Here is a 26,032-nt window from a genome sequence, read left to right as displayed (position 1 = left end):
CACATGTACCTGCTACTCCAAGCTGCTTTGCCAATTTTCTAGAAGGAAGGCTGCACCAGAAAAGGCAGCGTGAGTGAAAGGATCAGCAGTCCTAAGCTGCTAGATAAAGCAGTGATCCAAAGGCACAGCACAAAGCAATGGCAATGAACTCAGCAAAAGCTATATTCCTTAGGCTAAGGTGAGGCTTGTCAGTGGCAAGAAGTCATGATACGAAGACAAAACAAGGACAGCCTGAGAGATTAGGTTTTCTAACATGGCTATAAAAGGAAGAAGGAATAAGAAAGAGAAAAGGCAGGAAGAAGAGCCTGAACATACTGAGAATTAAGTCCATTCAGAAGGATCCTAAATCTTCGGAGAGTCTGGTACCTTTCATTGATTATACACAGTTTGTGTTCACAATGTCACTAGCACAGATCAATCCCGATATGAGAAGCTATCCTAATAGCTTCTCCAGCTGGAAAGCTATTACAAAAATAGCACATCAATAAAACACCACAAGATGGGCCTGTGGGAGTTATTTTGTCCCTATTGATTCCCTAAAGCATTAGAGTAGGTCCACTTCAGTTTGTGGGTACCCTGAGTTCAGGGACATTTTTTGAACTTCACATCCCATCATTTCTACTCTGCATATGAATTGCCATCTTCGGGGTGAAATGTGCACTTGCAAATACACATGTGCATCTATAGAATCATTTTGTCTGTTACTGGCAGCATCGTGCTTTCCTGCTCTCTCCGCACCTTTTGGGCTAAGTTAAATCTGTGCCATTGTAGAACAGTTATTCTGGGAAAAAATCCAGAGTTCTAATGATGCAAATTTATGACTTATAAACTGTAACTATCATTGCAGCTCCTTTTGGCATGACAGTGGCCTCTCTCAGTGAAAATTCAGTTGTACAACTCGTAGACAAGAGGTCAGTTTTGCTGAATTTGGGAATCCAGCCATCTCAACTAGACATATTTTCTTTCTCATCAGTTTTTTATTTGTAAAAAATTAAGTTCCTCTAAGTGAAAATGCCTAATCTTCCATGCAGTTGTAGAACAACTACAGAGTTCAGGATGGTTTCCATTATAGGCCAGAAATGTTCATCTGATGTCACAGTAAGGTGAACAACATCTGAAAATCATCTCCTGGGCTCTGGGAAGAGTCACCTAGCATTTGCAGACTACCTCAATTATTCAGCAGTTATTTATACAGAGCCAAGTTCTTAAGATTCCACACAAAACTTTCAGGGTTTCTTTCAAATTACAGCTTCAGCTTTTATTCTGCTTCAGACTGGCTTTTGCTTGTTTAGGGTGCTCTGAATGACAGAATACTAGCACCATACTGGAATCTGTTTACATCACTTCAGCATCTGTTGGCATTTTCTATAACCCAAATAATACAGTAACTACAATCCCCACCACCTGGGGCACCACATCTGCCATGAATCAGAGCCACTGTAACCACACCGAGCTGCTCACTCTCCCTGAATCCCCAGTTCCAACATCCTCTAGCAGCAGCATTGCAACTATACATCTAAGCTGTGGAGATGCAAGGGCAGTAGAAGAGCCAAGAAAATTCAGAAAATTATTGCTTATAGTAACAAACAATAAAGATTTCAATAGTAAGGTCATATTTTTAACAAAGCCAGATAATAAATACAAAGGGATCACAAAGGGGAGCTTACTTGACCACTGGAGTATACAGGCAGTGCAGTCGGCAGTACAGCCTCACTCCCTGAAGAATGGAAGACACAGAGTGTTAGTAGCTTTTTCCTTTTCAAAGAAACACTGACTAGCTAATGCTAACAAAACCTGGACACTGATGTCTCTACTCAGCTGGAATTTTTTATTTATTAGTATTGATATTCAAAACAGCTCCTTTAGTCTCTCTGTCAAACATCCTTCCTTCCTTCCTGGCTTTCAACAGCCAGAAATCTGTTTTTACCTCTGATCACCTCCATTCCACCATTTTCTCCATTAATCCTTCCTCACAATTAACCCATCAACCAATGTCCATAAGAAAAAAATCAAATTTATTAAAAGGTATGCGGACAAATATGGCATCAACAGAACTCATTTGACAAACAGTTATTAAGAACAGTTAAATATTGATCTCTTCTATCCCCCTGAACCATAATGCCCAGATCTGCAGCAGACATGTTACCACCTACTGTTTTAAAACATTTTGTTACTCTACTGGGATTGCAATCAGCAGTCTTGGGTGCAGTCACAATTGTATTGGTGTTCATTGCTAAACTCTGCTTCCTCTCCCTAATGTGAATGTCTCCTCTGGCATTAGGATGGACAGCTCAAAACAACACAGATCAACAGCAACGGCAACTTCCCACACAGCAGGTCAATGACATTCAGAGGGAGAGCAAATCACAAGGTTCCAACTAAGAATGATAAAGCAAACCTTGGACACGATGTCTTCCAATTCACTTCTTGGCTTGTATGTTCCATCGTCATAGCGAAATCTGTACATCACCTGTTCATTCTTAAACTGGTGCTTATCTGAAACTAAAACATCAGCATGACAATTTAAATTGTCTTTTGTCCCCACCATGTTCTTTATAGGCCAGTTGGTAAAAACTGGATTTTTAAAATTTTACATCAGATTCAGTTTACGTAAGTCTTTGGAAACAGTCCTAGTGAAGGGAACTGGGAACATCTGACCTTTCTCAATGAGTTTTGAACAAGGTGTTGCAAATTCCCACAATAGCTTTCACAGCACTTACAGCCATTTTCGCAGTTGCCCAAAACCCTGCGACTGCAAAAGCAGAAGCATGCTGGTGGCAGGAAATTAATCCCAAAAACCCCTAAACATTTTGAGGATTTGATGGGTATGGCAGCAAAAAGCATTTCAACATCATGTGAACAGTTTCAATAAGTTTTCTACCCTTACTTCCAGGGCATTACTGAAATCTGGTTTCTTTTTATGATACGGCACACTCACCATGATGAATGATTCCATTTTCCAAGAGTGCCTGTCCCAGGTTGACCCCTTCCTCTGGTTTGCTTATCTCTCCAATTTCAGTGAGCCAGGATACAAACTCGCTGCAAAGGGGAGCAGAACACACAAAGTTAGCTCCAAGTGGCAGCAGGCACTTGCCTCTGTGAGTCATCAGCCAATCACAGGAGACTCTCCTTGGAGCAAGTGTGAAAACTGTTGTAAGGAATGGTACCTCTACCCAGTGGCTTCATTCCCTACGTTCCTGGAGGAAATGCTCTGTAGAAAGTTTAGCCTCTTCCCATCGTTGCCCTAAGCTCGCTGACAGTGTGCACACAAAAGGAAAGATGACACAGCTGTGTCTATATGGATAATGCAAATCCTCATCTTATGGACCCACGATGTCCACAGTCTCTTCTGCTTCCTCACGTGTCATCCTTCAGAATTAGTTTGTCATTATTTTGTAATATCTAGCTGAATCAAAGAGTTTTTTTCCCAGCCAATGAAGTCCTATACTTCTAACAAACATATCAGGTCATACAATGCACAAAATTTCATTGGTGCCTGTTACACTGACAAACAAGAAACTTCTATATACAATCCTGAGGCTTGGACAGTTCACTGGATTTAAGTATCACCTGGAAAGCATTTGCTTGTATACCAAAGAGAGTCCAGGTTAGGCCACCCACAGCCTGGAGCTTGTGGGAGTTTAAGGTAGTTTTCTTACTCCTTCTGATGATCTGAAGCAGCTATTATGACTTACTGTAAAACAGAGTGAGCAGCCACACTATTCAGCCTGGGTATGGTGTGAAACAATTATTATTTTTTAATAATTGTTAATTTTTAATAATTGAAAAATCAATTATTATTTTTTAATAAATCATTACTGTAATGGGGCTTATGGTCCTTGTAATTAAGCTGCATCAAAGCACATCTGATCTGTGTCACAATGACATTCCCAGAAATTCTAGAGTCCATTAACTGATGTGAAAGACCTTTTCAATTCAAATACCACTTACTTGCCAAGAAAGCACTTGGGAACAGTACTTAATTTTCTTCTCCGGTCTTTGATAAGGTTCACTTTCTTGCTCATCATCATTTGGTACAGCTTCTCTCCTTTCTCTGCAATCATGACATATGCATCCCTCTCCATCCCCAGTTTCAAACCTGGAATAGAAAGCAGAAACTCCTTCAGATCTTTAAGATCAAACAAAATGTTTCCTTGAAGTCAAAAGCTGAGGCCAAACAGCAAAAAATTGCAGAAACACAAAAATTTTATTGACTTATTTTCCATTTAAAGGGGAAATTACATATTTTTTTTTATCTGTGTACAAAACAGTCATTGTTAAGTTTAGTACCACTAAGATGCAGCTTTTCTTCCACATTTTTAAAAGCAGCTTTAAACTTACGGTTATATCATACCACACAAAACAAAATGGTTTGCAGAACATGAAGAAAGTCCAAAGCAAGATGAGCATGGGTCAGGGCAATCCCAAGCACAAATACAGGCTGGGAGAATGGACTGAAAGCAGCCCTGGAGAGAAATACATATAGGTGCCGGTGGATGAAAAGCTGGACATGACCCAGCCACATACACTGCCACACAGAAATCCCCCTGTGGGCTGGCTGATTCACCAGTGTGAGCAGCAGGGGAGGGGGGTTCTCTTTAGATTTGCAAATTGCTTTAGGAGGACAGCATTCGCAAAAACTGTTTTGGTGCTGCAGATGCTTTATGTGTTCTAGCCTGAACATGTCATTTTCTGGATATGTTACTCTAGAACTTGCAAATCTGGGGAACTCCGGAGTCCAAAAGAGACACAGATTTTAGACACCTCCAAGACTAGGTTGAGAACAGGCAGCCTGAAGTGGCCATGCCTAATTTTAGTGGAGATCAACATTAGGCAGAATTTAAGTGATCACTGTAAAGCTAGAGAAAAGGAGAGCTGTACATTTTTTAGGAAGAGAAGTTCATCCTAACTGCTTTATGGTAAGATACTGCAATGAATCAAGAACCTTCTGTGACCTCAGAGCTGTTTCCTAGCTTTTTGGAAAACATTAAGGACAGATTTTCATTTTCTCCATGGAAGAAAATGTATATCCTTTTTTCTTTCTCTCAAATATATTTATGTGCATATACATTTGTCCTACAAGATCATTCAGTGCAGTACAAAATACATCATCCACTTACTCTCTCTCTGCTCCCTTTCCTTGATTATAGCATCCAGCCACTTCTGTTTATCCTCGGCAGTCTTGGCCATACAGACAAACCACTTGTTTTTGGCTGTGTTGTGAATCTTCCAGCCATTTGTCACCGTGTAGCCATTGCTGTGGTAATCTGCTGCAGAAAGTCCAAGCACAAAGCACACAGTGAGCAGGAAGCCTGCTCCTTAAACCAAACCAGTGTGGGACACTTTCAGTAAAATAATCTTCTTTGAAGACCTTGATTCCTGAGGTGTTCCTTACTGACTGCCCATGGAACCAGCTGTACTTACCACTCTGGAAGTACAAGTATCAACAGGCTGTTCAAACTGACTAAATGCTTCAGTCCCAAGTGTGACACTTGCTGATTTCACCTCAGAAGAACCAAAGTCTTTTACATACAAGACCATCAGTGGAAGAGTCTATGATGTTTGTTCATGGTATTTGTTCTGAATTTTCTGGGGATACACTATCTTCCTGCACTGTAAGGATTTCCGTCCCACAACATGGAAATTCTTTATGTATCAACTGTTTAAAGGACATAACACTAATTCCTGGCTTATTACAATAGGGGCAGTGGTGGTGTGGCCTTTATGGATGGAATCAGAATCCCACCCGGTCTTCCTGGCTGTGTCAGGATACAAGAATCCTAACAGAACTGTCATTCCCGTATTTTGCTCATGGTCACATTCCATGCTACTAATTTGAATACTAAGACTAATATTTAGTAGCATTCTAAATGAGAAGAAGAGCCATAAATTATGTTATTTTAGCTGTAATGGCTTACATTGTGGAAAAAAAAAACGGACGAAAAGAAGACAGAAGTAACTTTTATTAAATTAACTTGGATTGGGACCAAAAATAGATAAACTTTGGGAAAACATACTCTTAATAAGGTCATTTCAGAAGGAAGGACTAGTGCCTGAAAGCATTTCCAGTCTTTCAAACACATAAGTTGGTCCAATAACGAAGGTGCTAAAAGTTCCACACATTGCTTCAGATTTTGCTGAAAGAGGTAGACAAGTACTTTTGCACTACCTTCCAACAAAAGAGCTGAACTTCCTGTGTTCTTAAAAGACAATATTTAGTAACTTACCTGTTCCATCTTCTACATTCTCTACTTCCATGACTTCTGTATTTATTCGGCCCCTGAAGATATAAAGGGACCCGTTGATTGACTTTGTCCTTTTAGATGCTTTTTTCCCAGTAACTCTGCAATTAGGATGAAAACTGTTATAACACATAAGCAAATGGTCTAACATATATATGAATAAATCAATCTGAGATATGACTATTACAGCAGGATTTCAATATAGCGACTGGTGGTATCTGACCATACCTCTGACGTTAAATAATTGGAATACTCATTCACATTTCCAAGATAGGTGTGTACCAGTGTTAGTATAGCAATAACAAGCTTGCTTTTCCAGATTATGTGAAGATGGGGGTGGCTTCAAGATGTACCTTCTTGATGACTGACTGAAATACATGTTCATGAACAGCACATGGCCTCAGGATGACAACTGCAGCATCACTGACTACATTACATTTGACTCCTCTGTTTGCCTAAAGCTGTGATCATTTTGTGGAATACACCAAACTTCAAATACGAAACAAACAATGTAAAGAGGCCACTGGCACACGTGTTACATGTTTTTGTAGGGAAAATTCTGCTGGGGCAATTTTGCACCCAAATTTACATCATCCATAAGCTTTATAGTGTCTCTGTTGAATTCAGGAAAGCACTTTTCATTACCAGTTATTGTGACAGTGTTCACAGGAGTTCTTGGATGAGGCAAGAGATAAGAATGTTGACTCTATGTTCAGAAGGCTTGATTTATTATTTTATTATATATATATATATTACATTATTACTATACTAAAAAGAATAGAAGCAAAGGTTTCCTCTCAGAAGCTAGCTAAGAATAGAATAGAAAAGAATGATAACAAAAGGCAGTTCTCTTGGACTCCGTTTGAGATAGCTCGGTTCTTGATTGGTCATTAATTATAAATATTCAAAATGGGCCAATCACAGATGGACCTGTTGCATTCCACAGCAGCAGATAATAATTGTTTACATTTTGCTGCTGAAACTTCTCAGCTTCAGCAGGAAAAATCTTAAGAAAGGATTTTCACAAAAAGATGTCTGCGACAAGTTATGTTCTGTTTTTTATGGCTAAAATGGGTTTAAAACTATCCAAGTAGCACCTGTTGTGTTTTACTATCCAAGAATAACCATGCTAGGCAAGCCAAAACACAACTGGTAATAAATGGTCATTAAGAGATGGCAGGTGTCCAAATTCCAGTCATTGAAGGCTCTGCTGTGGCAATTTGCCAGTACCTCGTAGGATTCAAAAAGTATTGCAGTAAAAATCAGCTGAGGAAAAAATTTCTTGTTAGAGTGAAAGACCTATGGTACTTCTATGGTAAAATTGAGGTGAGATTAGAATCACCCATTTTTTCTGAACATTTTTTTCTTTCACAACTACCTTTAGAAACAGGCATTTGGTGATGACTACGTATTTACATCCAAATCAGACTGACAGGGACTGTGATCTTGAAGCTCTTGGATCCTTTCCTAAAGACGACTCCTCAAGTCAAAAGAAAACCTGTCCTGGAAGCCCTAGGGAAAGCCTTTAACTGTTCAGCCTATTTCCCTACATGAAACACACAGTTCCTGACATCAGGATTCAATTGATACAGCAGTCTACAATCCTGCTAAAACTAAAAAACAATACTCAGCTCTGAAAATCTATGTCATCAGTTCGACAGACTTCCCTACACTTCTGCAAAAGGAGCTATTGCAGAACTAAAATCACAGATCTAGTTCTGATTTCTAAACACATCCTACACTGGGTTTGACAATCCTACTCCTAATTTATGTTATTGTGAAAAAATATGATGTCCAGATTGGCATGCTGCATTATTGACTACTTGTCAAAGACCAAGCCCTGAATTCTGACTGCATTCTTAAATCAAGAAATACTCCACTGATTTCTACAAGTTAGCACAACACAATGAGATGAAAACTAAGTCACTTAATCTCAAATTAGGAACAGACAGAGACAGTTTCTTAATGGGGTTTCGGTATTTTTTAAGGTGTGTCCCACCAACATGTTAGTTATTTGAGACCAGCTGGCCAAATGGACACACCAACACAAAGGAAAAGACACTGATTTCCATTGTAGGCTAATTATAAATTGCAGCAAGACAGCAGAAATATCTAAAATTAAGGTAGCTCAGTGATCAAAATATATCTTTTACATTAGGCAGCTTCCAGGAGACTTAATGAAATATTATGCTTTTTAGTGGAAATTGGATTCTCAACATCCCATCAGTTTGAGTTACATTGTCAGACAAAGGTAAACAATACCAATCCCTCGAGAAATCCAAATGTTACAGCAGGTTCCTCCAAAATTAAGCCAAACTACAGAGGAGCTTGGTAATGTCTCCTGTATAAAAAGAAACTTCTGCTTAAAGGGCACTAGAAACATTTTGTTTTCAAAATCTTAGTGTTCCAGGAAAGCTATCTGGACAGTGCTGGAGTTAGGCTAACCTCAACTACAAACTGGCTAGAAAAACAGCTTCTAAGAGCTCTGAAGGAGTAGAAGATTAGTATCAAATGAACTGGGCTTTTTAAAGGAATGGTTTCTGTTAAAAAACACGCACATTTCTGAACTCTGTTTCATACAGAATTTTGGACTCTGGTAAACCTGGTAAAGGGTCCAAGTGAAGTGTTTCCCCTCCTATGCATCATTTCAGAGTCAGAATGCTTCAGGTAGGTAACATTTTAAGTATTTTAAGTCTTTTAGATTTAATGGTGCAATTTTTTAAAGTTTAAACATCTATATCTCATCTAATTTTGAATGTAGGCATCACCTAATAATTTGTATTTAGGTTGCATAAATTCGGCATTATAAACTATAAAAAAACACAAAAAAATCTGAATATTACTGAAATTAGCTTTCACAGCTTAATGGTTCCAAAATTTCCCGGGGGTGGGGGGCTGGGGGGGGAAGCAAGAAAGAAGAAGAAGAAAAAAAAGATAAAAAGACACAAATTTTGAGAAATTAGAATTTTCTCTGGAGAGAATACTGGTTTTACAGAATATCTGACTGGGTTGGCTGTTCTACTTGGCCATCACCAGTAAGAAAGTGTAACTTGAAGCAGGAGGATTGTATTACAGGAAAGGGAGGTAGAAAAGAAGGGAGTGCAGAAAATGCACTGTAAATTCAGAACAGACCAAGACATGAGAATGAGACCGGGGCTGTGAAGGTGAAAAGCTCAGGAACAGAAATACCATATAATTGCTGCAGAAGCAAGTTGCCTTCTACTCTACCAATGCTATTTTAATTACAAGCAGCAGGTTTGAACAATACTTAAGGTTTATCAGGTGGGATGATGCAAAAAAAAATTACCAGGATAGGAAAGGAGGACAACCAACAGAGCACATGGGCTGTAAACACTGACAGCAACAGCCAAATCTTTCTCTCTTTCCCACTCCCCTGGGCCCTGCATCTATTTTATGTTTGCTTAGTCTTCCACTTTCCCCTATCTTGGATTTTTAGCATTTTCCACATCACCCTCTTATGCTTAGCATAACTTCACAATATAAGCTGGCACCTTCACATTATTCCTGGAGATGCAGCTGCCCTCGGAAGCTTTCTGTCTGTAAGAACTCACCCTGAGCTTTAGCTGCACTGTTTTAATTCCTCTTTGGTCTGTACACTTCTCAAAGAGGCACTCTAATACTGCCTGGATTATTTATTCTACCACACAGTGATTTCTCTCTCCTATTGCCTAAATGAGAGAACTAGCCACGAACAGAGGAAATTTCCACCTATGACTCAGCCCTACAGAAGCAACAGAGAATACAGTGAATGATCAGTAAATGATCACAGCTTCCACCTACAAGTCTTCCGAAGGGTAGAACTGAAAATACAGAGAGACTCACCTTGATTTCCTCTTGCAATAGACCAGGAGATTATCAAATAGAAAGAACATTCTCTCCTGGATGTTTCCTGCTGAGATTTTTAACAAAGTCCCTTGCAGCAAGAGCTGTGTGCAAATATCTGTCAGATTTGACCCCTGAAACATAAAAAAGAAATTAACTTTCCTTTATGAGTGCACAATGAACATCTTTTACTAACACGCCCTTATTTTATCTGCCATTAAACTGAAATAACTGATGCACTCATAAGGATTTCACCCAGATCTATTTGCCTTTCAAGTGAGATCTACCCATTAAAAATGTCAGCTCCAATCTAGCTCTAACACCTTCCTTTCTTTCATAATCTTCTTGTTCTGCTACAATTTAGCACCAGCCTGCACACACAAATACACTTTAAATTCCAAATTCCTCTGTGTGATGCTGCCCACACCTTCAAGAGTGTTTACACATCACAAAAGAAACAGAAATCCCTGTGCGCAACATGAGTCATTAAACCGTGCAGTTAACAGCCTCCAGGGAGCTTGCTGGTCCTGCATCCTACCTCCCATCCTTCGATGTGGGACTGCAACTGTTCAAGGGCTTCCAGTTTCTCCATCTGTCTCTTGGTCTCGTTGATATTTGTACAGACTGTCTTCATTGCCTGCAGTGCATTCTGGACAGCTGGGTGATCAGGATGCTTGGAGGGAGTCCTCTTAGCTAACTCCTTATAAAAAAAAAGAGAAAACATGGAAACTAAGAAGTGGTTCATGGAAAGGTTTGAGCATTAGCAAGCAATCCTATAAGAAAATGCCAGAACCATTGCAAAACTAAAGAGAATTTGGAGGCATTTTACTGCAGATGCTGCTCTCTATTCTTCATGTGTACAGGGTTAATATGAATGCTGTTAAATAAATGAGGCAATTGCTCATGTTAAATATTAAGAGAGCTACATTAAGAGAGCTCAAGTATGTTTTGCTGTGTCAGATATGTTTAGTTTGTATGTTTAGAAGGCTGGGGCACGTGTCCTGTCATCGAGACAAACAACACCTCTGCTCTGAAGGAGTCATAAGAGTCTCTGCTTCACTTGTGTCAAAGCATAACAGCCCAGTTAAGCCCTGTCCACTGAAAAACAGCAGAGGCAAAACTCGGAACCTGACAATATTTGGCAAAAGGGGCAACCACTGTCAACTCACAATTAATCATTTTTTTTAGACCAATAGTATTTCATAGTCAGCCACAATTGAATAAGAATACATTAAAGAAATCTAAAATATGGCTGGTAATTTAACCTTGATACATAATATGGTGTTTAAGACTGAAATACTTAACTTTCTCACTATCTTTTGCCCCAGTGTATTATTTGGTTGTTTAAAAGTCCTGCGCTGCTGAATTGCATCATTCTGCACGAGACACAAGAATGAATTTGGATACAGCCAGAGAGCCTGCCCAGTACTGTGATCTGGAGCTAGACTGCTTCCACCCATCTGTGATTTACAGAGTAAAAGATGCACAGGAAAAGGAGGCTTGCTGCTACAAATGTCAGTTGATATCAAAATGAAATTCCCTGTGAAAGTCTTTACTCTACTTTTGCTGAAAGTGAGGCAAGAAAAGTAAATGTGCAAAAAGCAAAGGCAGGAGACAGGTGTTACTTTGGTGACACTAGCCTCTGTGATTGCAAAACAGATTACTCTCACTAAAAATCAGTGAAGTTCTGCAGCTGCAGTGTCACCCATACTGCACTGGGAACAGGTGTGTACACACTAGCACTGTCGAAACATCCCATTCAGAAATATCCCCAAAACACAGAGAAAGACCTCTTCATTCACAGCATGCCCTGTTGCAACAAACAGCATCTTCCCCATGCCAGTCACACCCTGGGAGCAGGAGAGAAGGCTGGGACCAGCAGGGAGGGTGCTGGCTGGGACAGGCACTGCCCCTCCACAGCCCTGTCTGAAGCTGTCCAAGGCAAAGCCGTGCTATCCTGACACTGCCCTTTTCCCAAAAGAGCAGAGCTCAGCACTTCTGAAACACGGCGAGAGAGCTCTGGGTACTTATTTCTTTTAGTGACACATTTATGATGTGTAAACTCTAAGAGCATTTGACAACATTTTCAAAGACAGCTGAAAGACAGCCCAGTATGGCAATACCTGGGTAACCCTTATCCTCCACAAAGCCCACAGACATCACTGTCTGGAATTGCTATCTCCTGTACTGCAACTTGTGCGCTAATAGGGTCAGGAAATAAGGCTGCTGCCAGTTAGAGAGAACTACTTCTTGTCAGGAGTTTCTTAAAATAATTAATAAAAGACACTTTTCTTTTTTTCTTTTTTTTTAAGAAGTCTCTGACACCCTTCCCCATGTCCTCCCTCACTGCACAATATTGACTGTGTACTTCAAACTGACAGCAAATACACTTGGCAGCTGAAAGTTACACATTCCTTTATTTGAGAAATTCCTTCCTCCTACCTTTACTCCCCTGAGGACACTCGGACATGGCCTAACATGGACTTTGTCCATGGGCTGCTGACACTGTGCACTGGCTGGTGCAGATCCCTGCTGCCAGGCTGCCCTGCTCTGGCACACACCGACCATGGCCTCAGAGCTGCGACCCTCGCTGGCCTGCTGAGCAACAGAGCTTCACAGAGATAACAAGAGACAACACACTGCTTTATCAGTTCAAAAAGTTAAGTTAATCAGCAGTTCAGCTCCAAATGTACTAAAAAAAGAAAAAAAAAGGCAACAAAAACCCAAACCACTTTTCTGTAAACATATATGTTCCTGGCAGTTTTATACTTGTATTTTACAGCTTGTAATATTTGCCTTTACTAAGCAGAAAATAAATGATACATCAGACTTCCTCTGTGTGCCTGCAAATCACAATATTTTTTTTTATTCTGTGTACTGTTAAAACTTGTACTTTATGTCAATGTCTCTGCAGGGTAAACACTTGACAAGCAATGGTGGATCAGATAAAATAGATTAGCTTCAACATGCCACTAAATCTACAACATATGCTAACTTAAAATGCAATAAAAACATTTCTGGTTTTATAAATATCAGCAGTTATTTGTGATTTTATTTATGTGTGGAAGAAAAAAGCATGATTTATAAATTGACAGTGCTCCTTAGAGCTCTTTAGGGAATAGACAATTTTTAATATTATGCTACATAGAATTGGATTTCAACCACACAATGTCATGAACCTAAGAGCAACACAACTTTTCTTGGAAGAGGGAAGGGGGAGAGAAAAAGCCAATTCTCCAAAGACAATCATATTTAATTACGGCCAAATAGAAGATTCTGTTTCTTGAACAGCTACAAGAGCAATGGAGAGGTGAGGGAGGCAATAAGGTAAGTTTCCTTCATCCTGTTCTGTATTCCCACCAGTGGCTTCCCATCTTTCCTTTTCCAAGTGCAGGCAGTGATTCATGAAGGCCTGTGTATGCCTCACTGCTGGGCTCTCCTTTCCAGGGGATTCTGACTCTGGTGACTCCTCTCTGCATACAGGTTTTTCTGCCCCTCCCAGGGCCAGAAAAACTCTTCTCCACATGAAGCAATACATAACTACTGTCCTAATTGCCCATGGAGTTGTATGCCCTCAGATATTTTTAAAGGATTAAGGTGGAATGTGCATTTCTGGCTGGAGTCTGAGCAAATCGTCAGCAGACCAGACCCCAGGCAAGGTCCAAGCCCTGAGGGCTCTGGGCTCCCAAGAGCAGCAGGGTGCGGCCGTCATGTGCTGTGCATTCCTCCTGTGCCAGAGGAAGGAGACAGAAGTGACTGTGCCTAATCCCCACACGATGGTGTGATTAACTCATGATTACCACTGCCCCAGGGTTTGCTTCTTGCTGACAGAAATGCTCTTTATTAAGGGGAAAAGACTATTTTTGTTCAGAGACTGGTTTACACAACAGCTGCTTCTACTCTTAAGCAGTAGAGTTGAGATTAGTTAATAGAATCCCACAATTAGAACAGGCGAGACAGAGCTGCCTTCACCCCAGCCCCATGTTAGAAGCTCTGCTCGGCAAGTTCTCCGTGGGAACTCAGCACATCCCTCCGGATGTCCAGAGCTGCTGATGTTCCCATCGGGGGGCTCGGAGACCCTGGCATTCTGCCCGGAACACCTGGTGGCTTGATTTTGACCCTTCCAACGAATTGCCAGCTTGGCATGGGGATGTGAAAGCCACACAGGTTTGAATGGTATAAAAACAAGGTGTTCACAGGGTGAAAATGTAGGTTTTAGGATTTATTGGAATGGGGGTTATGGGGACAAGATGGAGGAATCAGGGCATGTCTAGTCCCTCTTCTTCCTCCTGTTCTCCATTTTCTGCTGTGATGTTAGCACTTGGGGATTGGTTTAGAATAGAAGTGCACTGTCTAACATAGGTGATAGGTATTGGGAATCAAAAGTAAATATGTTATATGTAGTTTGTAGTATAAAAAGATGACACCACCTCAGGGGCGGTCAGAGTGCCTGTGGCTGCCTTGCTGAGCAGATCTCAGCTGGGCAAAAAGAAAATTTTTGTAGATAAGAAATAATAAATAACCTGAAGACCAAAAAAGCGAAGAGTCCAGACTCATTCTTCGAAAGCGCGGGCTGCCTCAGAACCATCCCACACATCTCGGGGCAGAGAGACAGCCCGAGAGTTCTCCAGCCACCCACTCGTGCTGTGTGTCCTTCATCTCTGCTACCTTCCTTCTTCCCAAAAACCAATGCCCATCACAGCCAACAGTTTCATTTTGCTCCAGTCTAGTCCAAGCCCCTTTCTCAGTTATAGGAACTAATTTACTGACTGATAAATTCTACACTAATTTTCTTGTATGTTGTCTGAAGCAGACAAGAACTGCATTGGGGCACAAATACTAATATTGCTATTTCTCTATTTGTGCAGAGATTATGAAGTGCCATAGCTAAGTTTGAGTCCCATCCTTCAAACCACACAAAAGGCTTGCAAACTAGACAGAGAAAAAGCAACAAAAATTGTAAAACTCAAGCCCACAACCCCAATCAAAAAAACCCCAACAAACCCCACCCACACAAGAAGATCCCACCCTCTCCCCCTTCTCCCCAGAAAAAATCCCCAAACTGAAAAATCCACCCAAAAACCTGTTTACAGTCAGGCACTTCAAAGCTGCAAAGTTTGTGTCACAAAAAATGGGAAACTATAAATAAAATTGAAACATATTGGCCACCATCATCTGGATCATTGTTATGTCTCCATCATATGTTAGTTTAAAAAACCCAAACAGCTTCATCAGAGCATGAGAAAACATAAGGTCACGTGTTGCAGGATGATATATTTCATTGGAAATTACTGCAAAGCTTACAGTGGATCAGTACTTGGAGATATTCTAGTGTATTATTCCTAATTAAGTAACTCAAATCAACTCCATGACAGATTTTATTGTTTTGAAGAAGAACACACATATATGTTATTAAGTTGTTACAGTATTTAAAATATGTGCCTTACCTTACTACTTCAGTTTACTTTCAAACACAATCGAGTCTGAATTACCTTGTGCATACTAGCTTTATCAAACCCACCTACTCGGCTACATTAAATACTTACATTAGACAAGGTCATATCAAAGTTACCAGATAATCTGGATGTTCACAAACTCTTGCCGAAAACAAAGTAAAAGAGGAAAGTAGGCTAGCTTTGGTCTAAGACTCTTCTCATCAACTAGATTACAATAGTATCTGTTTGCCCTGGGAATTAGATAAAGCAAGATCCAATCCCCATGAATACAAAAGAGCTATTTCAGGAGCCATAACTGAAGTTCAGGAGCAAAGGGAGAGCAAACACTTAATTTGAAGGTTGCGCTATTTTTAAATCTATCTCTTTTCATCCCTTGCTTGGAGAGCTGCATTTTCCTGGTCAGCATAAATAAAATCTGGCTGTGTTTTCCCTTAAGTGTTCTCATGTCTGAGACATTTGTGTCTGCTCTGGTAATTTATGCTAGCAACTATCAAATAACTCTTGAATGGGACACAACTTATTTGCTATGAATTCACTATCTTTGAGAATCAGAATCAATCACACTTTATAATGGTCACTGATATTTTCTGAGCTGAACAACTCCTAATGTTATGGTATTGTTTCACTGACTGAGACAGATTTGTTGCCTATTGAACACTTAATTCTTCTTTGCTTTTTCTTAAAACTTTTATTTCCTATCCAGGAAGTTTCAACTAGTGTGTGATCTTTATCAGCCTGTGTACAAGAAGAAATCCATAGCAAAATGGAATGCAGCCCCACAAGATGCCCCATCACAGCCCCTCCCTGCAAAGCTGTTTGTTCAACAGGTACACATGGGTCTGGGTCAGCACCCCCAGGACCAAGCGTAGGCACAGGTAGGGAAAATTCATCTTTACCCCACTGTGGCTAGAAAGCAAGAAACTCTGTTTCAGTCTTCATCTTGGTGGTATTGGCTTCGGCTTTCAAAGAAAGGATGTTTGGTCCGCAGGAGTTTTGACATACATTCATCAGAGAATTCTTACTTTCTTCCAGAACTCATAAAGGGACTTTTCTTTCAAAATGTGAAGGAAAGTATTTCTAGTTTTTTTTTAATTACTTTTCTATTAGTAAACACAGTGTGGCTCTAGCTGAGGAAGAGACTGACATCATGGAAGATTGATGACTGTTAGCCACAGAGTATCTACCAGGCCACTGGGATGCAAGCTCTCCCAGAAACTGCTTTCTCCTTTTCCCTCTTCTTGTCCCCACCAGGCAGGTGACCCAGCCCTGACCAGGAGGGATGAGAGGCAAGTTAGCTCTTTTCAGGTCCTTTATGCTTTATCTTCTCTGGCAAGAATATTAGCAAGGGGGCCAATTAGTGCCACATACCATCGTCATTTCTGGATTGACACCTCCGCATTGGGAACTCGTCTGAGACAACCAAAGAGTTTTCAAACAAACTGCCAAACAGCTGTCCGAAGATACAGGATTTTGATCATTACTGACCTGCTCACCATCAAACTAGAGACCTTGTCAGGAGAAATATAACCCATCATGGGTCCCCAGAGCCATCCAGTCCCTCAGAACACAGGCACAATTCTAGCTGAACTCAGTTTTACAGGAAGTGGCTCAAATAGCCTGCACAAGCCTCAATAAACATCTGAAGAGCACTGAAGTCAAAAGGCTTTGGTTAGTTAGTAAGTCACCCTGTCTGCTCTACCCAGACCATAACAGGATTTAGCAGCCTGCCAGCATCAGGGAGCTTTTTGCCCGTACCCATAAAAAGCAATTTTCTTCAGAGAAAATCCAACTTTCAGAAGTGTAAATCAGGAAAGCAATAGTGGCAACAAAAGTCAGGGCTAAAAAAAAAGCAGAATCACTCCAAGAATAAAACGATCATCTCAAGAAATACTTTCTCTGGTTTACCTTGAGCAGAAGAGGATATTTGCAAATTCTCTGAATTGGAGTCAGCAGATAACCCTCTAGCGGAATGTCTGTAGTCTTTCTGCCTCCCAAGAGCATGCAACCCTATAATCAAAAAAAGAAACAAATGTTACCTCAGACACAAAGCTTTCAGATGATTTTTGACACAATTTTGTATTTCTAAAACATGCCTTATGGTGAGAAAGCACTTTACCATACCTAAGGTACAGGAAATGGCATTTCACTCACTATACAGTCATCAAGTCTGACATACGACCATCAAGTCTGCAAAGTTCTGCAGGCATCAGCAAAAGAAACTCTGCAGTGGATAACAATGGCTGCGCAGAATAGTATCTTCTCAGAGAAATACTACACAGCTGGTGACTCAAAAACTATTCTAACAATATGATGGCAAACAGCAAACCTAGATGGACCATTACTTAAAATAATCCAATTTACCTCCACAACGGATACGACCTGTTGTCTTTGTTCACTATGTAAAGTTGTATACTGTCGGTCCAGAAAACTCTTGAAGGCTAAAATAAAGCCTACTAACTAGTAATCATGTAATTAACTTTAGTCCAATTGTTATGTTTGAACTGAACTGGAATTGAAACAAATTAGTCATCTGTGGGGGCCTGAATATATGTTGTATTGTAAGACCTATGTGTGTCTAAGTTACTCTAAACGAGCTGCAGCTGCAGGGTCCTTAGTTGGGCAGCAGCTGTGGCTTGTGAAGGTAACTGAGATAAATAGGGGTGGGTCGAGAGCCCAGGAGGAACCCCTGAGAAGAGTGCTGCAGAGAAAGGAGAAGAGCCTGAGAGCTGGGACTGCAGCAAAGATTACAACAGTCATCTGCATAACATCCACCACTTCTCTGGCAAAACATTATGCCTGAGCACAGCTGGACAAACAGCCTGGGCACACTGGCTGGCTAACCAGCACACATGGAACTTCTCCACAGTTTATGGAAATTCATTTCTCAGGATTGATATAGAAGGGGAGTTTAAGAACAGGGGATGACAGTGGGAAAAAAACAACTCTTATAGTCCTTGAACTGTCCTTAATTTGTAACAATAATCTGTAATCTTTGTGACAAATCAATACTGCCCTACTGTAAGCTTTTTACACATTCCCTGATGATTCTACTACTGGTTGCTGCCAGAGACAGGTAAGAACTTCAGGTGGCCTTCAAGTCTATTTCAGATAAACTATGTCCACATTCCTATGCTCAACCATGAATATGGACTTTGCTCCAAAAGTCACTCCAGTTGCAAACCTGTCCTGTCAACACAGAAGTTGAACTTTAAATGCAGTTCAGCTGAGAAGTGCCTGCTTTGAGGCATCACCAGTAGTGTTTTTCCCTGTGAAATGCATGCTGTGGCTCAGACACACTCGGAAATCTAGTGAGCTTTCTGGCTGTAGCCAGAATTCTTCTCTTCAAGGAATGTCCACAGGCATCATACATTAAATCTCCTTAGTCCCAACTGGTATTTTTAAGAGACAATTGTCTGTAAAATAACCTGTCCCCAGGCTATTCTAGGTCTGTGGCATTGGCTACCCAGCTCACAATACTCCCTGTCCAATTTCCAAGTCCCAAGTGATTCAATTCTTACCATCTCTTTTTTCAGCCCTCTCTCTAGCTCTGGGCTCAACACTGCCCTTTAACACTTACTGACTTTTCAGACACATTCTCACATTCTATGTTTCAGCAGCTGTGAGGGGGCAATTGGGCCAAATCTATCTTCACAAGTAAAGCTTTGTCCTTTAGTGCTGCCTTCTCAGCATAGCAGCATTGTAGCACTGGTTTGGGAGGCAGAGAAGGGAAGGGACGCCTGGAAGAAACTACAGCACCACAGCTAAGCAGACACATCAGTGCAGCCCTTCTTCCCATATTTACTGCAATTTTAAGTCTCTTGGATTCAGGTGCTGCAGCAAGCCACAGTAGACAGTGTGACATCTTTGTTGTCCCTCGTAATCAGTTTGCCAGCTGCTGTCTCTAACACGAACAGAAAACTTTGTCAATTCAGTGGAAGTGGAGAACATTCTGAATGTTGGGAAGGACATGGTTTACATGAACCTTCCCTCACCTTTCTCATTGGTTTCCCTCAGCAGAAGCACCCAAAAAAAAACCTCATGAACAAGGTAAGGGTCATTTAGTAATTTAAAGTAATGGTTTAATAAGGTTCATTAAAACTCAGACATGACAAAGTGACTCTGCCTACGCAACAGCACGAGGGTAGGCTCCCTCTGCGGCCTGTATCTTGTGGCTAAAGGAATGCTCTGGCCCTGCTTGTGACTGATGCTTATATGTCGCTGTACTACACTGGGAAAGAACAGAACTTTCACAGGAAGCAAAAAAAAAAAAAAAGAGCAGAAAGAAAAGCAGGTCCTTTGCAAGAAAAAGAGTCTTCATTTCACTTCACAGAATTTACTAGGAAACAAGCTGATGCGACAAATTATTCCCTCACCTATGTGCCACCCCCGTTACAAATGCCACTCATCCATGGTCAAGAACACAAGACATTCAAAAATCAAGCAGAATTCGGGTGAAAGTAAAGAAGAGAAACAACCAAGAAAGGAAAGTAAGGAATGCAGCAGTAGAAGGCAGTGCCCACTGACTGCTTCTCCTTCCAGTCCAGCCTCTAAGGCATGTTTGAAGGCTATATGGCCACAGTCCCTCCTTGGATGGGAGTTAGGTTACTTTTGATTTGAGCAGCAATGATGCACTCAAAACAATTCATCCGGATTACATTTCATGCCCACAACTGGATTCATGGAGAAAAGGGTGCCAGAAGCAGGTCACATTTTTTTCATTAGCCTGCAAATGGTGAATTGGTCAGAGAACTGAGCAGGGGATCAAATCCAATGGGAACTAGCCTCAGTCTTGCTGCTGACTTATTGCATTATTTCTTTCATCTGTGCTTGTTTTTCTGTTATTTTTAAAAAGAAAATCTTCCTTGTTTCCACTGCTATCACTCCTGCTGGTACTGCTCAGTTCTGTGCCTCAAGTCATCAGTGATTTCAGTACCCCTCCACCCTGAGTGCTCCATACCTGGCAGTGGGTAATACCTGCAAAATGCCCAGCATTCCTGGGATAGCAAAGAGTTGTTATGAGCACAGGGCAAAGTCAGATCATTGAGTCAAGAGTGCTAGAGAAAGTGCTTACCAGAAGGAATGTTCTCACTGTGGGGATCTTGTTCAATTCCATCAGCAGTCTGAGTGCCTTCTCATGGTTGCTACAGTACTCCTCATACACAAAGAATTTGTCTTTCTGCAAGGAAAAACAAAGTGACTTATTGACTCAGACACCATTGGAGAGATTATTCTGCCGCAGTCTGCTACCAAATTATTTATAAACAGAGGTGGACTCCAAGCGGCATTAGCACTGGAGTTTTCAGGAAGTGGGTGACACTCTTAATGTGAGTAATGTATATAGGTTCTCACTAATTCCTGACTTACTGTTGTGAGTTAACAGAGACTTTTCTGAGCACTGAGACTTTCAGCACTTTTCCTCTTAATGCTTCACTGAGATCATTGGTATTCTTTCCTGAAAGGAGGAATTTTGCTATCTTGGGATGGAAGTAGCCAGAAGCAAAACAAAGCCAGGAGCAAGGGCGCTCACCACTCCTGCAGGAGGAAGAAAGCCAAGTGGAAGAGGCAAGGCCTGAAAAAAGCTCTGAGATCTGGAGGGCAACTATAACACAAAGCAGGCAGCTGGAAATCCCCTGCCTTTCAACAGCGAGAAGCCAGGCCTCAGTAGGTTGGCTGGTTTACTGTGTTCTGAAACAAGCAGCAGACAAAACTTAACAGATATATATAATAGTTTCTGTAACTGGAAGAATTTCACCAAATACACACCAAATACCCAATGTATTACAGATAATAAGGGAAGGGAAGGGTAGCTTCACAATTACATTGAGCTACTAACACTGGGACATGTCACACCCAGCAGTACATGTTGGAATGAAATCCCCTGTTAAGAAATGAAGGTCAGCTGGTAGGTCAGGGTCAGCAAGTTCTGTTCTACTGATCTTCAGATTCAAACACAGTGCAACTCCTTCTGTCTAAAATGATCAGAGATGCTGAACCCATTGCAAACACTAGCTATCTGGAAACACTGGAGTGATTCACAAAAGAAGCAGGAACAACTATTTCCATGCTGAGCAGATACAGCAAGAGCCGAGTTGATCCTCTCAAAGCTGGGAGGAAGGGCTGAACTTTCAGCAGCTATATTCAGAGCTTCCACTATTGCATTCACCAGAATAAAAGGAGGATCATGAGATTGTATTATGCTTTAGGCAAAATGAATGATTCAGAAGCCAAAAAACATCGGTTTTGAGTGCTTCTCAGGATAGCACTTTATTTCCTGGTTCAGGTTAGCTTCTATGCCATAATGCAGCACCATGTGGAGGTACCCAGAAAAGCTAATTTGCAGATCAAAAATAATTTCAAAGCATTAGTGTGGCACTCCGCAGGGTAATATGTGAGGCTTTCTCAGAGCACCAAGACATGTAGCCAATGCCTTCCAGAGTTTGCTGTTGCATTCACAGCAGGATTCTGGTCTGAAAACATTCTATCTGAACCTTTTAATCTCCCCAAAATTTTGAAGTTAATTTTTTTGAGTTTTGATTGGAGTCCAAGCACTCCTCCTGTGTCAGCTGAAGGTACTTTCAGCATCTAGGTACATTTAAGACCACTCACAGTGATCCAAACAAAGAACTACTGCCAGCTGAAGGAGTTTGGGAAAACAAGGGACTGCAGCTGCAGTCACTGGGTATTCCCTTTGCTATTGTCATAACGGAAAGAAATTGCATTTATATTACTTTAGGAGAATTTGACATTCTGGTCAGATGTTCAATGGTAGCTATACATGTTCAGAATCTGTAAAATGCTTTTGGGTTTGGTTTAATTAATTTTTTCTTTCCTTGTACTTCAAAAGAAAGAACTGAGAATAAATAGATGTATGTCCAAACACAAGAACAATGGTACAGAGCAAATAAAACAACAGCCACAAAGGGTATGGTGCAAAGAGATGGAATGCACATGTTCAGGACTTTTATCCTTCATCAGCAGCCATTCATGTTGCATTGGGGTGCAATACTAGGAAGCTGCAAGGAAACAAAAGTTTCTGACCACCAGATGCAGGAAAAGGCAGGCCTGGGTCCACAGCACAATAGAAAAAAGGCAACAGGATTGTTGTCAACCATAAAAACAGGAGAGTTACAGAGTAAAACAGACACAGAAGTTTTTCCCACATCTCCACTCACTTCTCAACTCCCTGGATGCACACAAGTACCATGCTTGACACAAAAACCAGCAGTCATTAACACAGAATCATCTGTTACATCAGTGCACACAAAATGTCACTGGTCAGGTTTCTGACTGCAGCTTTGAGTGCCCGGAGTTTAGGAGGCTATATTTATATGATGACAAAATCCTTTTGCTAAAGCTCAAGACAGTACAATAATTATACACACACCAGAGTGCTTTCCTCAAGTCTTTCCCAGCTGTACCCCATGCCATTGACCCACAAATATGAGAACTATGCTTAAAATTGCTCCATGTCTGAAGTGTTTCATTTCCTCTGTGGGTGATACTCCGTCCTAGGTTCTCCCATAGCCTGGTGAGGAAATTATCAGTTACATAATTACAGACGTTAGCCCAGGAATTCTGAACCTGCGGCTGCTCTAGGTTAAAGTGCAATTATGGTCAGAGATGCGACCAGATAAAAATGGCACTTTCTTACTCAGCAAATCTGCTGGATACACAGCTAGACCTTCTGTTTTAGTGACAGAAGTAAGACTGTACTGTTCTCAGTTTGGTTAAAATAAGTCTTTAACCATTAGTTTATTCTCCAAACATATTATTTTAGATCCATTAGTACTGCCTACAAATTAATGCAAATTTGAAAACCATTTTGACTAGAAAAAGCAAATAAGACATTTAGAAAACTACAATATTTTATTTGAACATATTTTTAACAAGGCATGGCATTTTCTTGTTTCAAAGCAGGCTGAAACCAACCTTGTCAACATCAAAAACCTGAACAGAAGACATAACTCTCAATGTAACAATATCTCCGATGACACAGACTTACTTTAGATCAGTAAAACTGATCACTCATGCAACATTTCTCCAAAAAATTATCATAACACACATTTCCCTAGAACAAGATTCTAGCTATTACATTCCCAAACCTCTAGCAATATGGCAATATCAGAAATAAAGGATCAGACAATTCTCTGCCCTTACGCTCAGTCACACACAGTCACACCCTTTCCTGCCCTGCAAAAGCAAGCTGGTGCTCACAAGGTGTGATCACTCCACTGCCAGCCCATGTGCCCTCTTCTGAGACATGTCTCACATACTCTTTTTGTTTAAGGCTGTACACTGGATTTGGAATGAGTATTCAAGGATGTTCTACACCACCTGTTGCAGCCACACTGCACCGCAGCTCCAGAATAAACTCTAGCACCTACCATCAGACAATGAATTTCTGATCACCCAACCAAATGGAGTACAGTAGGGCAGACAATGTCTGTCTTCTGATGCAAAACAATTTTTCACACCTGAGTATCAGAGCAAGCACATTTCATCATCTCTTATAATACTTCAAAAAGACAGTATGCAATAATTTCTTTTTTGGAATTCTTGCAAAATCTGCTTGCTTGCTTTAGGTGCTACTCAAGACTTGAATCCTTCTGAACTAAAGGTCCTTGGGACAACACTGGGCCCAGAACAACTACCATCCCTTGATGTATTCAAAAAAGGTGTCAGTGTGGCTGGCACTTGAGCACATGGTTTAATGGCAAACATGGTGGTGGTGCTGGGACTTGATGGTCCTAAAGGTCTTTTCCAACCTTAACAATTCCATGATTCTATAAAAGCAGCGTTCTGTTTCTGAAGGCTGGTGGATCGTTGCCAAGTAAGGTTCTTCTAGGCCAAGACAGACCAGGAAAAGTCAGGCCTATGTAGACTCTAGAGGACATTAAGGATACACAAATCTTATGAAGAGGACCCAAGAACTGCAGCCAGATGGAACTCCACATGGTGAATCTGGGGATTGCTACAAGAATATACAATACACAAACTTAGAGAAAACATGGTCCACTAGAAAAATACAGTGTCTGGATAAAACAGTGCTTCAAGAATTCTCAAGCTATTCACCAAATTTTTAAGTATTTTTAAAACCAAGTTTCTAAAGAAAAGCACCTCTGCTAACATCCGGCTGCTGACAAGTACTGGACTCCTAATCAGGATGAGGAATGACCTTGATAGGTGATCACAACAGTGGATACACCAATACATTCAAGATTCAGGGGCCTTTTGTCACTTCCTCACTGCAAGCTCCTCACAGGACTCACTGTGATTTGATGATAATGAAAAAGCAGCACTGAGAGAGTTCCAGCACTACTTCTGAGCATATTGCAAGAGAACACGCCCAAACAAAAGACTAAAGAAATGTTCCCCATGGTCTCCCTGGGTGAAACAGTGAGAGCGTGTGCTGTGAGAAGAGCTCCTGAGCCCCGCCGGGACACGCAGCGCTGGCAGCGAGCGGCTGCTGCAACGCGCGACCCAGGCTGCTGCAAGGGCTGCATGGACACCCAGGCTGCTGCAAGGGCTGCACGGACACCCAGGCTGCTGCAAGGGCTGCACGGACACCCAGGCTGCTGCAACCCGCGACCCAGGCTGCTGCAAGGGCTGCACGGACACCCAGGCTGCTGCAACCCGCGACCCAGGCTGCTGCAAGGGCTGCACGGACACCCAGGCTGCCGCAAGGGCTGCACGGACACCCAGGCTGCTGCAACCCGCGACCCAGGCTGCTGCAAGGGCTGCACGGACACCCAGGCTGCTGCAACCCGCGACCCAGGCTGCTGCAAGGGCTGCACGGACACCCAGGCTGCCGCAAGGGCTGCACGGACACCCAGGCTGCTGCAACCCGCGACCCAGGCTGCTGCAAGGGCTGCATGGACACCCAGGCTGCTGCAAGGGCTGCACGGACACCCAGGCTGCTGCAAGGGCTGTTTGGGCAGGGAGCATGAACATCACACACCCCTGCCTGCAATACCAGGCAAGCACCTGCAGGAATACTGATTCTGAGGCACTTGAAATTGTACTGCATTTTTGAAACTTTTAAAACAAAAGCAGACAAATTCTCAGCAATAAAATGTGATCAAATGGGTGAGAAAAAAATGAAAAAATTCAACAGGAAAGGGAAGAGTTTCTTAAAATACATCGTTGTTTAGTTCAGTTTGATGTGGTGTCCATTGTTCTAGCCTCATTCACAAGTTTTTTCCCACCCTACCTACAACTTTCATACAAGACGCACATTGTCATAGCATTGCTACAAGCCTTAGAGATTAGGGCTTGCTAAGGGGCTGGAGAGCTTATGACAGGAAACTGTATTTTCAGATAGCATTAAGTCATTGTACTTACAAATTTTAAGAAAACATTTCCCAGTTCATGCTGAGACTGGGGTTCTGGTTGCAAACAAAATTCCAGAGCAGCCAGGAACTCCTTGTGAACACCAAGAATGTCTTCAATGTTAGAAAATAAGATCTGAAACATAAGGAGAAAAACATTGCT

The 26,032-nt window shown here is 41.4% G+C and overlaps 1 protein-coding gene across 7 annotated transcripts in view; it reads right to left on the bottom strand.

The window, feature by feature from the left end:
- Positions 1-26,032, bottom strand: part of PREX1 (phosphatidylinositol-3,4,5-trisphosphate dependent Rac exchange factor 1) — a 113,361-nt gene that overhangs the window by 34,753 nt on the left and 52,576 nt on the right. For 5 of the 7 annotated variants that reach the window (XM_026796433.2, XM_005492030.4, XM_005492031.4 and 2 more), the window contains exons 3-13: positions 25,883-26,005; positions 20,613-20,717; positions 17,447-17,548; positions 10,624-10,785; positions 10,086-10,219; positions 6,228-6,343; positions 5,121-5,270; positions 3,952-4,099; positions 2,939-3,039; positions 2,399-2,502; positions 1,668-1,717 (exon numbers count right to left, since the gene is read on the bottom strand). In XM_026796433.2, the coding sequence (XP_026652234.2) occupies positions 1,668-1,717; positions 2,399-2,502; positions 2,939-3,039; positions 3,952-4,099; positions 5,121-5,270; positions 6,228-6,343; positions 10,086-10,219; positions 10,624-10,785; positions 17,447-17,548; positions 20,613-20,717; positions 25,883-26,005 (1,295 nt within the window). The remainder of the gene's footprint in view (positions 1-1,667; positions 1,718-2,398; positions 2,503-2,938; positions 3,040-3,951; positions 4,100-5,120; positions 5,271-6,227; positions 6,344-10,085; positions 10,220-10,623; positions 10,786-17,446; positions 17,549-20,612; positions 20,718-25,882; positions 26,006-26,032) is intronic. The other 2 variants (XM_026796432.2, XM_026796431.2) reach the window with 2 other exon arrangements.

The sequence above is a fragment of the Zonotrichia albicollis genome, chromosome 17, assembly GCF_047830755.1.
Source record: "Zonotrichia albicollis isolate bZonAlb1 chromosome 17, bZonAlb1.hap1, whole genome shotgun sequence".
Taxonomy (NCBI): Eukaryota; Metazoa; Chordata; class Aves; order Passeriformes; family Passerellidae; genus Zonotrichia; species Zonotrichia albicollis.
This window is presented reverse-complemented; position numbering and strand designations above follow the sequence as displayed.